Genomic DNA, 17,441 nt, shown 5'->3' with positions numbered 1-17,441 from the left:
TTAAAAATGGATTTTACGAATTTCCAGCCCTGCAGAGGATTGCGGAGGCATTAAAATAAAAAAAATAGTATTTTTATAAGCTTTAACTTTCTCAGATTTGAAATTTAATAGGAATATTACTTTTATCATGTAAACACCATGAACCAATGGATTTTACGAAATTCCATCTCCACAGAGAATTGCAGGGGTTTGACCCTATATATCAGGCGATATACAGGTCATCCCTGCAACTTTTCACTAATTTTAAATGCAAAGTGCTTTAAACTTCACCTATTACGACCAAACGATTTCCCCATTTTTTCAAAAATTATTGATTTTCATAGTGGAAAGTTAAAAACTAGTCGTCTTTTTTGGTCCACCCTAATGTATATCTATGATAGATTTCCAGAAAATGATCCCAAGAGAAGCGAAAGAAAAGTTATAAGGGTGTTAAAAGTTAATCTATACTAAGATATCTGAAGCTTTTGTACCAAGACATTTTAGGTTTGGCAGATTATTTTCTTCTCGAACGAGATCCGTTAAGAATGTATTACTCGGAAATTGACTTTATATCTTACTTGTATCTTGGCAGCCAGTAAGATCCAGAACTTCGATAATATGATCCACGGATTGCATTTTCTGCGCTTGCGAAAGAGTATCTGGCAGCCTCAATCGTGCCTGGTACTGAAATTGAAATAGACTGTTTTATTAATTGTTTTCATTCTATATACGCATTGATTAGATTTAAATGTAGACTATAGGAAATGTTGAATACAAAAAGTTTTTTGAGTAATGATTATTGTGTTTAAGTATCACTGTTTACACTGATGAAAAAAATTACTTGTGAAATAAAAATATCCTCGGAAGTTACTATATAGTATTAGAAATAAGGATAGAGTAAAGAAAAAGTAATTAATTTTTACAAGCAAATATAATTTTAAATGGTTCAATGTTATGTGATAGAACACTAAAGAAAAAATTTTTGATGAAATTTATTTTGTCTTGATAAATAAGAAAATTGATATTTCATATTGGAACGAAAAAATTCTCAAAAACGGCTGACCCTTCAGGCCATCTCTGGAACTTCCTGCTAATGTTTAATTTCAAAATGCTCGAAAAATTTTGTATCACAAAGTTTTGAGTTCTTTGAACTCAATTAGAAATTTTTATACTTTTCAATTTACTACGGCCTAGCTTTAAGAACTATTATATAATAATTATAAATATTAAACTCTTTCAATTGAGCATCAAGAATTAAATTTTAAGATACATTTTCAGTTGAAATAATTACTTTTTTAGAAATTTCATGTATTGTTGACAGTAAATAAATACTCAAATTTAAAACAAATTACAAACAAATCGATTCGTTTTTGAATTATGATATGACTGGGTTTTATACATCTTTTTTTTTAGACTGCTTTGATGTTTCTTTAGTTTCTAACACATCTACTGACTCTTGTACGTAAAATTTCTAATGAGTAAATTATTTCAAATGAAAAAATTAGAAAAACGGTTGACCCTAATGGCCATCTCTGCAACTTCCCGCTAATTTCATATTTAAGCACTCAAAATTGCACTTACTACATTCTTGAGCTCTTCGAGCTCAAAAGTATAATTTTCGTATCACTTTGAGCTCTCCAAGCTCAAAAATCTGATAAAAGTTTAATAAAACACTATTTCTTAAATTTTAAAACCGCAATAACTTTTGAATGAATAAACCGATTTTCACGCGGTTGGTGGCATTCGACACAGTTTTTCAGGCCTCATAAAGAATCTTTAAGTTTTAATCAATCCAAGTAGGAATTTCGATGTAATTCCGAAAAAACATTTTTTTCGGTTTTTTTTTGACAACGATAACTCACGAACGAATCAATCGATTTTGACCGAGCTAGCAGCGATCGACGTGTTTTTTTTTATGTTAAAAGCTGATTAGTTTTTGGAATTGATCAGTAAAGCCGTTTAAAAGTAATTCCAAAAAAACCACATTTGAAAAAATTTTTTTTTGTAGTTTTTTTGAGATTTCTCAAGATCTACCGATTCGAATCAGTCCAAATTGTATTAAAAATCTAAGTTTGGTCAAGCCCTTTCGAATGGCACCAACCACGATGAAATCGGTCGAGCCGTTCAAATGTTATAAGAGGTTTACATATGGCCACATGTGCACACACACACATACACACAGACATACGGACATCACCGCGGAAACATTCAGGGAGGCTTTCTAGGACCTCAAAACGTCAAAAACCGTTGAAAACTCGATTTTCGAAAAACGGGGTGAAACCATTAACCATTTTCAATTTTCTTAGCGGGAAGCTAAAAATATTAACCCTTTAATGTTCGGCCTTGAATTCCCACTCTTAATTCGAGTCATATGCCTTTTTCTTTAAGTGAGAGAGCTATAGTCTTTTTCCTAGAGAGGGGGCCAGAAAAACAGTAGAAAGGGACGCATGGACACACTACTACAACTAAACCGTTTTTTACACAACCGCATAACGGACTATGATTGGCTCTCTCCCCTAACAGCTCACACCGAGATTCTTTGCGCTTCCAGAACATTAAAGGGTTAATAATACCGGCACACAAAAAAAAAAGTTGTCAGTACTTTTGACAGGACCCATATATCTTTATGTATTTCGACCCACTGAATCCGAATTTGAGGTCAGTTTGACCCGTACACCGTCAAATTTTCGAGATAACTTTGAAAAACCGAAAAAAATGACGAAAATCGGCAATTTAGGCGATTTAAAAAATTTTTTTGACCTAAACTAAGCATGATTTTAATATATTTCGACCCGCTTAATACTTATCTGAAGTTTATTTAGACCATAAGCCATTAAAAGTTTAAGTAAATTCCTAAAAACCCTGAAAAATTGCAAAAAAAGCAAAAAATAACAAAAAATTCCAGATATTGTGTTAAAAAAAATTTTATAAAATTAGATCAATCATGATTCTCATGTATTTCGATCCGCCGAATATAAATCTCGAATGGCTCAGACATCTCTAAAAATCTAAATAAATGGCAAAAAACCACTGAAAATTAAAATAAATCAAGTCCGTTATGATAAAAATTAATTTTCAAATAAAAATAAAGAATTTTTAACATGCTATCCGATTTGTGGAATATAAATTTTGAATTTTTTGACCTAAATCCTCAAAAAATTTTAGTTAATTCTACTTTTTTTAACTTCCCGCTACGAAAATCGAAGATTTTCAAAAATCGGGAAGTTATTGTTTTCACCCCGTTTTGCAAAAACCGAGTTTTCATCAGATCTCGACGTTTGAAGATCACAGGAAGCTTCCCTGACTATCCCTGCGAGGTCGTCACGGTGTCTGTATGTATGTGTGTGTGTGTGTGTGTGTGTGTGTGTGTGTGTTTTTTTTCCTTGTAAGGGGGAATGCTCTTTACGCATTCCAGGCATAGATGTTTTTATAAATGTACTGCATAGATGTTCTGCATAGATGTTTGGCCTGGATATGTGGCGACTCGACGCAGCGTCATACTAAAACTCGACGCTGGCGCCCCTACCCACTAAACCCTAAACCCCTTTCTCTTCTATCCTCTGATCCCCCATGGTACCGCCGTAAGGCATTTCTTCGCGGGGGAGGAATTAGCTGCCGCTCTTCCTTCTGGTGGCTAAGATGTTTTTTATTTCTATCTCCCTTCTAGTTTCTGTTTTCTGCTCTTTTTCTCTCGATGGACCGCAACTCTGTAAGCACTTCAGTGGCAAAGGTGCTCGTGGCGTTCCAGACAGCTTCTGATGACAGCATTTCTTCTACTATTGTCTCCGGTTGAATTCTCTGTGTTAGAATCTTCTCTAATTCATCGCGCTGTTGGTTAAAACGAGGACATGCAAAGATCACGTGCTCCACGTCTTCAGCGACACCTGGGCAGGATGGGCACTCCGGAGAATCGTCGTGCTTAAAGCGGTGAAGATAGGCTCGGAAGCAGCCGTGTCCTGACAACATCTGCGTAAGGTAGTAGTTAACCTCTCCATGACTCCGGTTCAACCAGTCGTCGATCCTCGGTATAAGACGATACGTCCATCTTCCTTTTTCTGCAGCGTCCCACTGGAGCTGCCATCGGTCGAAGCTGTTTTGCCGTTCTTCAGTTCTGAGCTCTTCAGCGCTTAGTGTAGTTGACCTTTTACGATGATAAAGGTTCCGTCTTTCCTCAGCGAGGACTCTGAGAGGCAGAGTTCCGGAAATAACGCACACTGCTTCCTCGGATATTGTGCGGAAGGCGCTGGCGACTCTTAAGGCACACCGTCGGTATACTGGTCCAGCCTTCCTCCATGATTCTTGCATCTCGAGAGCGTTGGTCCAAATAGATATACCATATGTAAGCACCGATGTGACTACAGATGATAACAGTACCCTTCTGCTCTGCTTTGGCCCTCCGATGTTCGGCATCAGTCGTGCTAGACTTGTTCCCACTGCTGACGCCTTGGCACTGACGTGTTCTACCTGCTGCTTAAAGTTGAGTCGGGCATCAAGCATCACTCCTAAATATCGAATATAAGGTTGTGATGTGATTTCTTGTTCGGCGACTTTCAGCTTAATTGTCTCTACCACTTTCCTGCTGGTAATAAGCACTGCCTCAGTTTTGTGTTGCGCCAGTTGCAGGTTCACTGCGTCCATCCACCGGTTAACGCGCTCGAAAGTGAGATCGAACACATGGTTTATCTCGTCAAGATGTTTGGCAACGATCACTACGGCTACGTCGTCTGCATATGCTACGAGTTTGACGTTTCTTGGCAGAGTTAGTCTTAATAGGCCATCATACATAATATTCCACAGGAGCGGGCCTAGAACTGAACCTTGTGGTACACCTCCAGAAATAGCATACTCCCTTGGACCGTTCTTCGTGTCATACTTCAGGACCCTGTTTTCAAAGTAGCTTGCTACGATCTTAAGAAGGTATTCTGGTACATTCTTTCTCTTGGAGGGCCTGCATGATGCATTCCCAATTGGCGGAGTTGAAGGCATTTCTGATGTCTAGGGTCGCCACCAGGCAATACTTCTTCGTTCCACCCTTCCATCTGGTTCCTGCGATTGCTTCCTTGGCCGTATCAACAACCAGTTTGATTGCGTCCAGGGTTGATCGTCCTTTCCGGAATCCATACTGATTGTCTGCCAGGAGTGGGTCGACTACTGCTTCAATTCTCTGGTGAATTATGCGTTCGAATATCTTACCCGCTGTATCTAGCATGCAAAGTGGGCGGTAAGATGACGGTTCATCCGGTGGCTTTTTCCCTTTAGGAAGCAGCACTAACCGTTGCTGTTTCCACTTTCGAGGAAAAATCCCTTCTTTGAGGCAGGTGTTGTAAACATCCAGGAATAATGCCGGTGCTGCCTTTATAGCTGTTTTTAAGGCAATGTTAGGGATTCCGTCTAATCCCGGTGCTTTATTATTCCCTACGCGGTTGCAAGCCTCCGTCAGTTCTTCTTCCGTGACAGTTGGAATGTCCTCCAGTTCTCCTTGAGCTAACTGGTAGTGAAGCTCGCGTTGCTGCGGAAACAGCGCGGTAACGATTCTCTGCAGAAGTTGTGGGCATGTGGGTGCCGGCATTTGTTTGACTTTAGGTGATTCATGACCACCTTGTACGGTCTACCCCACAGGTCTTTGTCCACCTCGTTGATGAGCTCTTTCCAGCATTGCCTCTTACTATCCTTGATGGCTTTGTTCAGTAATCGACGGGCTTTTTTGTACTCTGCGACCAGCTCCGCAGAGTTAGGTCGTCGATAGCCACGCTGGGATATTCTCCTTTTCTTTAGACACTCTTTCCGAAGAACGCTGATGTGGTCGTTCCACCAGTGTACTGCCGGGCGTTGGCTTATGCTGCATTTCCGGACCATACTTGCGTCACAGGCCTGGACAACTCTTTTCATCAGGTCCTTGGTCATTTCTTCTGCGGGTCCAGTAGTAATCGGTTCACTATTCAGGGCTATTATCAATGTGCTTGTGTCAAAAGACTTCACTTTCCATCCAATGGTATTGAGTGACTTGATTGGTCTTCTTGTATTCCGGTCATGTAATATTTCCCAGAGAATTGCCTTGTGGTCGCTGGCTGTGTAGATATCCATCACCTTCCAGTCGTATTTCCCACTGATGAGGCTGCTGCTGACGAAAGTGAGATCTACAATAGAGCTTGCTTCCCCTTTAGTATAGGTTGGCGTATCACCACTGTTGAGCTGGACTACATCTAGTGTAGTAAAAGCTTCCAGTAGTGCTTTTCCTCGCGCATTGGTCTGCTTGCTGCCCCAGTCTACTGCCCAGGAGTTGAAGTCACCGGCAATCGCGACTGGATAATGCTGCTTGGCGTCCTCGGTCAGTTTGTCCAAGAATTCAGTGAATTCAACAATGGATAGGCTAGGTGGTGCATAACAGCTGTAGAAACGGATGCCGTTAACTGTTGCTGCTACAAAGCCGGCATTATCATTGTTAACTACACTCTGGAAGGGATGCTTACCACAGGACCAGATGACAGCCTTGGTAGTGCTGTCAGATTCCCAAGACTGGGTATTCAGGTGTTCGTAAGGCTCTGCTATTAGTACTAAGTCAGGCTCTAGTTCGCGGATAGTTTGCATGAGCAGGTCATGCGCAGCCTCACAATGATTGAGGTTGAGCTGCAGTATCTTCATGTTCTTTTGTTTATTAACCTCTGAAGCGCCTCTTGGAATACCGGGCATTTGTGGTTGCCGGCGTAGTGGGCAGAGTTCTCTGCGCTTTGGTTTTCAGCGCATAATGCACATTTGGCTGGATTCTTACAACCAGCGATCTTGTGCCCCTCTTGTCCGCACCTGATGCAAAGCTTAGATCGGTCTACGCTACTTTTGCACTGAAATCCATGATGCCCGAAGTGCCAGCACTTGAAGCATTGGGTTGGTCTTCTCGTGGCTCTAATTCGGCAGTTTACCCAGCCGATACGGATTTTACCGCTTCCTTCCAATATCTTCCGCGCTGCAGCTGCTGGTAGAGTCACTACGGCAGTCTGGGTACCTCTGTAGGCCTTTCGGATCTTAATTGCCTCTAGCGATACCTCGCAGGATTCTCCGGTTGCCATCTGCAAGGCAGCTTGAATGTCTTCCCTGGTTGTAGTGTCATCAAGGTCTCGGATTTCGACGTCTTCCTGTGGACCTTTGCAGATCACTTTGGCCTCTTCTTGTAGGATGCCCTCGATGGTTTTCTGTAAAGCTTGGCCTTTATCGGAGCTCTTCCTAGAGAGCGTAATCAGCATGTTTCCGGCCCTAGTTTTATGGATCTTATCCACCGTAGTACGGACCTGCTCGTCAGGGACATCATTTTTTATTTTACGCAAAATCTCAGCGTACTTCGCCGGCTCAGCTGGGCGGATGATCAGTGCGTCTGGCCTGATCCACTTTCGCGATTTCTTCCGTTTAGGTTCAGGACGGGGCTCCTCGGGAAATTGCTTTGGGAGCTGTTCTTTCCTTTGCCTTCTTTGTTCTTTCTTGGACTGGACTTTCTGCCAAGCAATCGCTTTTGTCCGTTCGTCCCTTTGCATTGTCGCTCTTTGTGGAGGGCTTTGTCTCAGGTCCTTCTTCTTGGTGACTTGGCTGCACGTTGGGTCTGGAGAGGATCGATCTTTCCTTTTTCCAGTCTTCGTGACAGTTTCTCGTTTGTCTTCGATGACCGATTCACCGTCACCTTCGGCTCCGGTATCCATTGCTTCGTCAGTCACAACTACAACTTGGTTGGTTTGCCCCGGTGTAGCACGAGGAGTGCGTCGCGATGCTAATCGCCATTCTTCATCCAGTTTTTTGAACCTTCGAAGGGCGTTAGTTACACTAGTCGCCTTGGTCTTGATCTCCTTGTGGATATTGACTTTTGACTGAACGAGATTATTTAACTCATTAGTCAGCTCCTCCAGGCGTTCCAGCGCTTGCGTTCTCTTCATTTCAGCGCTTGCTTCAATCGCTGCTTGTTGGGCATGAAGCCCGTTTTCATTCTTGTTAGTTTCCTGTGAATTACTCATACTTTTTGATTTACCAGCGCATCGTACGGAGTGGAGCGGGTTGTCATAACTAGGAACGGGTGTACCCTCGGAGATAGTACTCCTACCCCAGTTCCCTGAGGCCTAGCCGACACTTAGCCAGTCCCGGAATACACGGACGGACTAGACTCGCTCGGAGCGGTGAAGATTCCGACCTCTAACACTCACTGCGTACTTCCTGATCAAGGCCCGAAGTGGCTGGCTCCTGATCCACTGCTGCAACTTACACCTCGGTAGAGCAAGCTCACATCAGCCGTGGCCTGCATCGTCGGAAACTACGATACAGGTTCCGGTCACTCCCAGTGGGTCACAGCAGAGAACGATCGTCTTGTTAGGTCAGTTAGTGCGACCAACCCATTAAAGGGGAGTTTTGTCCACGGGAGCGTATTTTGTTTGGTTATTTTGCTTGGCTCCTACCCGCTGTACCTCATCAACTAAGAGATTAAGTGTCATCCAAGGACAGCGAGCGTTCTCCCATCCGCTCGGGGAGACGCGCCCGGTAGCAGTATCTCTTCTGCCCCGAGTGTGTGTGTGTGTGTGTGTGTGTGTGTGTGTGTGTGTGTGTGTGTGTGTGTGTGTGTGTGTGAAAGTATGTGAACCGCTTATAACTTTTGAACGGCTTGACCGATTTCATCGCGGTTGGTGCCATTCGAAAGGGTTTGACCAAACTTAGATTTTAAATACTATTTGGACCGATTCAGATCAATAGATTTTGATAAATCTTAAAAAAACTGAAAAAAAATTTTTTTTCAAATGTGGTTTTATTGGAATAACTTTTAAACGGCTTAAAGGTTCAATTCCAAAAACTAATCAGCTCTTAACCTCAAAAAACTACGTCGATCGCCACCAGTCCGGTCAAAATCGGTTGATTCGTTCGAGAGATATCGTGAACGAAAGAAAACCGAAAAAAGTGTTTTTTCGGAATAACTCCGAAATTCCTAGCGCGATCAATTCAAAATTTAAGATTCATTATGAGGCTTGAAAAACTGCGTCGAATGCTGCCAACCGCGTGAAAATCGGTTTATTCATTCAAAAGTTATTGCGGTTTAAAAATTCAAAAAATAGTGTCTTATCAAATCTCTATCAGACTTTTGAGCTTGAAGAGCTCAAAAGCATAGGAAAGCAATCTCTTTGAGCTCGGAGAGCTCAAAATAACCCATAAATTGTATTTTTGACCTCTAAGAGCTCAAAAACGTCATTGGTGCAATTTTAAGCGCCTAAGTATGGAATTAGCGGGAAGTTGCAGGGATGGCCTTCAGGGTCAACCGTTTTCCTAATTTTTTTATATCGTTTTTATTACACCTGTGTCTTGGTGCAATCCTCTTGCAACACTACTGTTAGGCCAACAATCAGGGTGCACGAAATATCCCTGCTTTTTATGTTTGTGGGATAGTCGCGATCGAAAAAATCACTATGTTAAAAAAGAATGGCCAACGAGAACGAATTTGAATCCTGGTTCTCACAATGTTACCCGAGAACCTCTAATTGATCCTTCCAAGTACTTACTACCGCCATTTCACATGAAGCTTGGTCTTATGAAGCAGTTTGTCAAAGCTTTAGACAAAGATGGCAACTGTTTCAAATATTTGGGGGAAAACTTTCCAGCTATAAGTGATGCAAAATTGAAAGAAAGAATTTTCGATGGAACCTAAATTCGGACTTTGTTTAAAGACGATAATTTCGAATGTGAAATGAACGAGATTGAGAGAGCAGCATGGGCAAGCTTCAAAGAAGTATCACAAAACTTTTTAGGGAATACAGAGAGTGAGAATTACGTGATTTTAGTTGAAGAGTTGTTGTACAACTACGATACTTTGGGTTGCTTGATGAATTCAAAATTGCACTATTTAGATTCTTACCTTTCACACTTTCCTGAAAATCTTGACGATTACAGTGAAGAGCAAGGCGAAAGGTTCCATCAAGACATTAGTGTAATGGAAAATCGTTATCAAGGAAAGTGGGATATCATTATGATGGCTGATCATTGTTGGTCACTGAAGAGAGATCTACCTGAGAAAATAAAAAAGCGAAAGAGAAACCCTTTATGTAGGTCATTTGAAGATAAAAGGGTTAGATATAAGCGGAGAATGAATTAAAATTAAAAAATAAACGGTTTTGAAAAGATTTTTTTAAAGAATTAAAATTTTTTGAGGACTTAGGTCAAAAAATTTAAAATTTATATTCCACAGATCGGATAACATGTTTGATTTGATTTTGATTTTCAGTGGTTTCTTGCCATTTATTTAGATTTTGAGAGATGTCTGAGCCATATAAATTCGAGATTTTTATTTGGCGGATCGAAATACATGAGAATCATGATTGATCTAATTTTATAAAATTTTTTTTAACATAATATCTGGAATTTTTTGCTAATTTTGTTATTTTTTGCTTTTTTTTTGCAATTTTTCAGGGTTTTTTTGGAATTTACTTAAACTTTTAATGGCTTATGGTCTAAATAAACTTCAGATAAGTAGTAAGCGGGTCAAAATACATTAAAATCATGCTTAGTTTAGGTCAAAAAAAATTTTTAAATCGCCTAAACTGCCGATTTTCGTCATTTTTTTCGGTTTTTCAAAGTTTTCTCGAAAATTTGACAGTGTACGGGTCAAACTGACCTCAAATTCGGATTCAGCGGGTCAAAATACATAAAGATATATGGGTCCTGTCAAAAGTACTGACAACTTTTTTTTTTTTGTGTGCCGGTGTAATTAATATAAATTTTAACTAATCAAATATTTTATTAAATGAAAATAAAAAAAATACCTATGCATGATGACGAGATAAGATTTTGTAATCGACCAATTCGTACTTTAGTACTATCACAAAATCCTTTTTTAAGCATTGCAAAAAGATCAAGCATCTCTTTGAAATGGGGGTCCCTCATATGTTCTTCACGAATCAACAAACAAACGGTTGGACGTCCTGAAAGTCTCCAATATTTTCCAACGAATCGAAGTTCTGTTTTAATATCGTCTATTAATAAAGCCATGTCACGGTACAAATAAAATTGTGATACTTCGAATATTAATGGGTAGCATAATACAGTCATTCCATAAACTCGATATACCTACATCGATTTATCATTTAGTAATATTTTTTAATTATTAATTGACGCGTTTACTCTTAAAAAAATTTTTTTATGTACTTTGCTCGTTCCTAAAGATCCGTAGGCGTTGCCGGTCTACCTTGAAGATTTAATTTTTTATTAATCCCAAGCTTTTGATGGATTATAATTATAATAATAATAATCGTAAAATACTTCTCAATATATGAATGCTATATCTAATTCCAATCGATGGTAAATGTAACTATCAAGATTGTAATTTTTATGATCGTATTATGGTGAGAATTGCCATCATATGAATTGTAAACACTACAATACAAAGATCGTTGACGCTACAAAAAAATTCTCTTCGTGTAAGAGTTGATAAGATTTTAGAATCAATCGATACTTGAGGTTAAAAGTAATCCCAAAAATTAGAAAAACGGTAGACCCTGAAGGCCATCCCTGCAGCTTCCCGCTAATCCCATACCTACACTAAAAAATTTGCGGAGTGAACGAGGAGTGAATGAAGAGTGAATGATTTTTAATTGATTCACTCCCAGCGGGAGTGATATTTACTCCGAGAAGGAGTTAATTTTTATTAATAATAAAATTCACTCCGCATTCACTCCCAAAATAAATGAATTTATCTATATATATATATAAGAGATTCCCACCTATATATTGACTCATCACGATATCTCTGGAACCATAAGGCGTAGCGACTTGAAATTTGGTAGGAATATTCCTTTCGCCGAGTAGAGGTCAGCTAAGAACGGATTTTACGAAATTCCACCCACAAGGGGGGTTGCGGGGGCGTTAACAATAGAAAATTCCCATTTTTAACCTATAGCTCCTATCGACTTTAAATTTGGTAGGAATCTCCTATATGTGATGTAGAAATGATCTAAGAGCGGATTTTACGACAATCTACTCCCAATATGGATTGCGGGGGTGGACGTTAACAATGAAAATTAAAAATTTTCGACTTTTAGCTCCTACAGACTCCTAATTTTGTATGAATTTTGTGTAAGTGATGTAAAAATAATTTATGAACGAATTGTACGATATCCCACTCCACAGAGGAGTGCGGGGGTGGGTCAACAATGAAAATTTTAAATTTCCAAGCTGTAGCTCCTATAGGCTCCAAATTTGGTACACGGGAAAAAATTTCTGGGAAAATTTACGATACAACTATTGTAAAGCTGGACTATACTTTTATTACTATTAATTGTCAAATATTTTAGAAGAAAAAATACTATTTGTTCATGAAAAAATACGATATTACTATTGTAAAAAGTAATCGATGAAAATTTCCAGTGATGCCTCTGTATCTTTCCAATGGAACTATAGCAAATTTTACAATAGTTGAATTGGAATGTTTTTTAATTAGTGTGAGTGATGGCCGTGCATAGCGCTAGACTCCGAGTTTATGTAAATGTTAAAGGATATGGGTCTTAGTTTACCTCGGATAGAGTAGAGGAAGAGTCTCTGGCTGCCAGCTCAGAGTTCTGGGTTCGATTCCCAGATAGCACTAAAAGTTGGTTTCTTTTTCGATTACTGTTCTGGCACCAATTAGTCCAACCTTCTATCTCTCTCCCTTCCTAATATTTCTTTTAAAAAAAACCTACTGTGAATTTTTACAATAGTTGAATTGTAAAGTTCACAAACACATATTGTATAATTTGCTCTATAGTATTCGACTTTTAAGACTCTTGCTAGTCTTATTTGTTGGATAAAATTCTACAATAGTAGATCGTAAAAATTACTAAATGAGAAGTATAGTCCACCGTTACTATTTTATTTAGTAAAAATTATAATAGTAAAATAGTAAAAACTCCTTCAATTTTCTTTCCGTGTAAGAATCTGTTCTATGGGATGTAGAAATGATTCAAGAGCGGATTTAATGACAGCCTACCCCCAATATGGATTGCGGGGGTGGGCGTTAACAATGAAAATTTTAAATTTCCGAGCTACAGCTCCGACAGACTCATAATTTTGTATGAATTTTCTGTAAGTAATGTAAAAATAATTTATGAACGAATTTTACGATATCCTTCCCCACAGGGGGGTGCGGGGGTGGGTTTTAACAATTAAAATTTTAAATTTTCGAGCTGTAGCTCCTATAAGCTCCAAATTTGAAAAGAATCTTCAATATGCGATAAACTGAAACTAAGGAAACGACCCAAAGTCGAAGAAAGTATTTACTAGCGTTATAGATTGAAATATAGATTAACTATCAAGTTGGAATACTAAAATAAAATAATAAATTATAAAATTAGTGTAAGAAAAGTAGATTTAAGCGAAAGATGTATCAGAGTTTGTTAGACAAGCTGTACATCTGGTGCCAATAAATCTATCTATCTATATATATATATGAGATTTCCACCTATATATTGACTCATCACGATATCTCTGGAACCATAAGGCGTAGAGATTTGAAATTTTGTACGAATATTCCTTTCGCCGAGTAGAGGTCAGCTAAGAACGGATTTTTCGAAATTCCACCCACAAGGGGGGTTGCGGGGGCGATGACAATGGGAAATTCCCATTTTTAAACTATAGCTCCTATTTACTCCAAATTTAGTAGGAATCTCCTATATGTGATGTAGAAATTATCTATGAGCGGATTTTATGATAACTCATCCCCAATAAAGATTGCGGGGTAGGGGTTAACAATGAAAATAAAAAATTTCTAAACTATAGCTCCTATAGGTTTCAAATTTGGTAAGAATCATTTATATGTGATCCAGAAATGATCTAATAGTGGATTTTATAACAACCTCCTCCAAATATGGATTGCGGGGGTGGGTGTTAACAATCACAATTTTAAATTTCCGAGCTATAGCTCCTACAGACTTCAAATTCGGTGAGAGTCTTCTATGTGTGATGTAGAAGTGATCTAAATGAGGATTTCAATAAATTCTACCTTCAATAGCGATTGCGGGGGTGAGTGGTAGAATTTTCAATTTCAATTTCCAAACTGTAACTTTTATAGACTCTAAATTTGGTAGAAATCTTCCGGTATAATTTTCCTGTCAAGTTCAGCTAAGAATGGATTTTATTAAATTCCTCCCCCAAAGGGGTTTGCGACGGCGTTAACAATGAAAAATTCCCGTTCTTAAACTATAGTTTCTATCGACTCCAAATTTGGTAGGAATCTTCTGTAAGAGATATAGAAATAATCTATAAACGAATTTTACGATATCTCACCCCACAGGGGTTGCGGGGATGGGTATAAACAATGAAAATTTTGAATTTTAAAGTTGTAGCTCTTACAGACTCCAAATTTTGTAGGAACTTTCTGTAAGTGATGGAAAAATAATTTATGAACGAATTCTACGATATTCTACCTCAAAGAGAATTGCGGGGGCGTTAACAATAAAAAATTCCCGTTTGTAAACTACAGCTCCCATATATTCCAAATTGGGTAAGAATTTTCTGTAAGAGATGTAGAAATAATATACGAACGAATTTCACGATGGTTCACCTCACAGGGGTTTGTGGGGGTAGTTGTTAACAAATAAAATTTTTATTTTCCAAGCTATAGCTCCTACAGACCCCAAATTTAGTAAGAGTCTTCTACATATAATATAGAAATTATTTAAGAACGGACTTTACAACGAATTACCTCCAATAAGGATCGCGGGGGTGGGTGTTAACAATAAAAAATCTTAATTTCCAAAATATAGCTTCTAAAAACTCTAAATTTGGTAAAAATCTTTTATTTCTCATGTAGAGATCATCTCACAATGAACTTCAATAAAGACTATTTCCGATAGGAATTGCGGGGATGGATGCTAAAATCTAAAATTTTAATTTCCAAACTGTAACTTCTACAGACTCTAAATTTGGTGAGAATCTTTGTGTATGATGTCAAGTTCAGCTAAGAATGGATTTTCTCGAATTCTAACCCTAGAAGGGATTGCGAGGGTGTTAACAATGAAAATCTCTCATTTCCAAACAAAAGTTTCTATGGACTTGAAGTTTTGTTGAAACCTTTTGTTTATAATGTAGAAATTTTCTCGAATAGAATCTTATGAAATTCCTCTCCCATATAAGAGTGTGGGAGTGATAATTGTCAAAAAATTTATACTTTTCAAATACAGTTCCTACAGATATAGAATTTGATAGAATCTCAAGAGAAACAGGAACTTACGGGAATGGCCTCCAAGGCCAACGGATTTAAATATTTTCCTTTTTTAATAATTATATTTTCTCACAACAATCGTCTCTTTGGTAGCGGCAAAAAAAGTCATTGTAAGGTTTCCAAAATTTAACTTTACATGTAGCTATTCACTCAACGGACTAAGAATTTTACATACATTTTATTTTTGCTGATCACATAACCCATGAATTGTTCTTATTACCGGATCGCGGGAAGGTAACAGATTGAAATGAATGCATTTTCTAAGCACTTGAGATGTGAAAAAGGAATTTGGCTATTTATTCTAAGAGAATTCGTTACAAACATGTACAAATAAGTTTCTATGAAAAATTGATGTCACGGAGGAAATTTAAATTAACGGCCGAATTCGTCACGCTTCAAGCTAGCCAAATTTCAACTTCACTTATGAGACGCGCAATTACTTTAACTGAAACTTCCAATGATCATTTCAAAATTTTTCTTCCTTTCAGTCATTATTCATTTTTGGAAAAAAAGCACTGGAATGTCATAGTGATTGCACATTAAAATTTACAATGAATATTAGCTAGAATAATCACAGGGATAAAAGGTACGGGCCAATCTGATGAAATTTGAAATCTGTACAAATCTAAACAATACTCCCATTAAATTTCAAGTCTAGATCTCTAAAAATACAATTCTATGAAGTGCCCAGCGGAGCGGGCGGGTAACAGCTAGTAAATAAATAAATTTTTGTAAAGAAAATATTTTTATAAACCCTTTTTATATTTAATTATTAAAAATTTAATTTATTATTTTTAATAATATTTCATTTTAATTATTATTATGTTTTTATTTATTTTTTTTATAAATTAATTATAATTAAAAATTCTTATATATATATATATATATATATATATGTATGTATATATATATATATATATATATATATATACTAGCTGACCCGGCAAACGTTGTTTTGCCATATAAATAATTTCCTAGTAATTTCTAGTGTAGACAAAAAATAGCTTACTTATTGTAAGTATGTATGTATGTTAGAATGTGTATATTGTATGTATGTAAGAATGTGGTATATGCGTGAAATAAGCATGGAGCGCTGTGAACGATGAGGGAATATAAAAATAACAAAAGGCAAACATTATTTTTAAGTTATTATAATTTATTCCTTAAAATTATATATCATTAATTAAACAATTACGACAGTAACACTATTAAACAATATCAATCTCTTAATGCTATAGCGTGAACAATATTTTTGTTAGTCCATCTTTAGCTAACACAAACAAACTGGATGGTTTACCCACTCGAGAGCATGCCACGTATAATTGTCCGTGTGAAAAACATGGTGTTCTCAAATCTAATCCACAAACAGACATCGTTTGACCTTGGGATTTGTTGATAGTCATTGCAAATGCCAATCTAATCGGAAACTGAATACGTTTGAATTGAATTGGCACATCTGTAGGTATAATAGGAATCCGTGGTATGAGTATATTTTCACCTCTGAACTTGCCATTTAAAATCCTGGCTTCGATCACGTTTTTCATTAATTTTTGAATGACTAATCGCGTACCGTTGCACAGCCGGGGCGGGTTCAAATTACGAAGCAAGATAATTGGAGATCCAACCTTTAATTGTAAATTATGCGGTGGCATGCCTGGCAAATCCAGTGAGTTCAAAAACTCTGTGGGAAAATTTACTGCTTCGCTGTCGTCGCAAACTGTATCAATAGATTTATATGATACCAAGTTCCCTGGCAACAACATTTGTATCTTCAGATTTAAATTGTCAACGTCTACATTTTTGCCGCTAAAATCGCTCTTTCTGCAAGCCACTCATGATTTATGTACTGTGTGTGTACATCGGGAAATATTTGTTCAATGAGAGTATCTTGCGAATCAGCGATTGTGCAGAAATCGGTCGGTAATTTTACGTATCCAGTTTCATCTATAGCAACTTTTCCATCACCGATATCTAAGAGTTGTTTTGAAAATGTTTCAGCGGATGGATCTTGAAGCATTTGAACGCGCATATTTATTTTTAGCTGTAATTTTTCAACATTACGCCACAATGGAGATGATTTTAAGCAAGCGTTGATCTCATCAGCGTATGTTGAACGTGGAATGACTGGAAGTGTTTGTCTGAAATCACCTGAAAGGACCAACAGAGTTCCGCCAAATAGTTTGTCACTGTTTTTAATATCTTTCAATGTCCTGTTCAACGCCTCAAGTGAATGTTTGTGTGCCATAGTACATTCATC

At 37.8% G+C, this 17,441-nt stretch overlaps 1 protein-coding gene across 2 annotated transcripts in view; it reads right to left on the bottom strand.

The window, feature by feature from the left end:
- The window catches only part of LOC123272582 (ABC transporter G family member 21), a 153,816-nt gene that overhangs the window by 46,567 nt on the left and 89,808 nt on the right, over window positions 1-17,441 (bottom strand). For both annotated transcript variants that reach the window (XM_044739480.1, XM_044739481.1), the window contains exon 4: window positions 558-663. In XM_044739480.1, coding sequence (XP_044595415.1) covers window positions 558-663 — 106 coding nt within the window. The remainder of the gene's footprint in view (window positions 1-557; window positions 664-17,441) is intronic.

The sequence above is a fragment of the Cotesia glomerata genome, linkage group LG10 (genome assembly GCF_020080835.1).
Source record: "Cotesia glomerata isolate CgM1 linkage group LG10, MPM_Cglom_v2.3, whole genome shotgun sequence".
Classification (NCBI taxonomy): Eukaryota; Metazoa; Arthropoda; class Insecta; order Hymenoptera; family Braconidae; genus Cotesia; species Cotesia glomerata.
The sequence above is the reverse complement of the archived record's forward strand: the minus strand, read 5'-3'. Positions and strand labels throughout refer to the sequence as shown.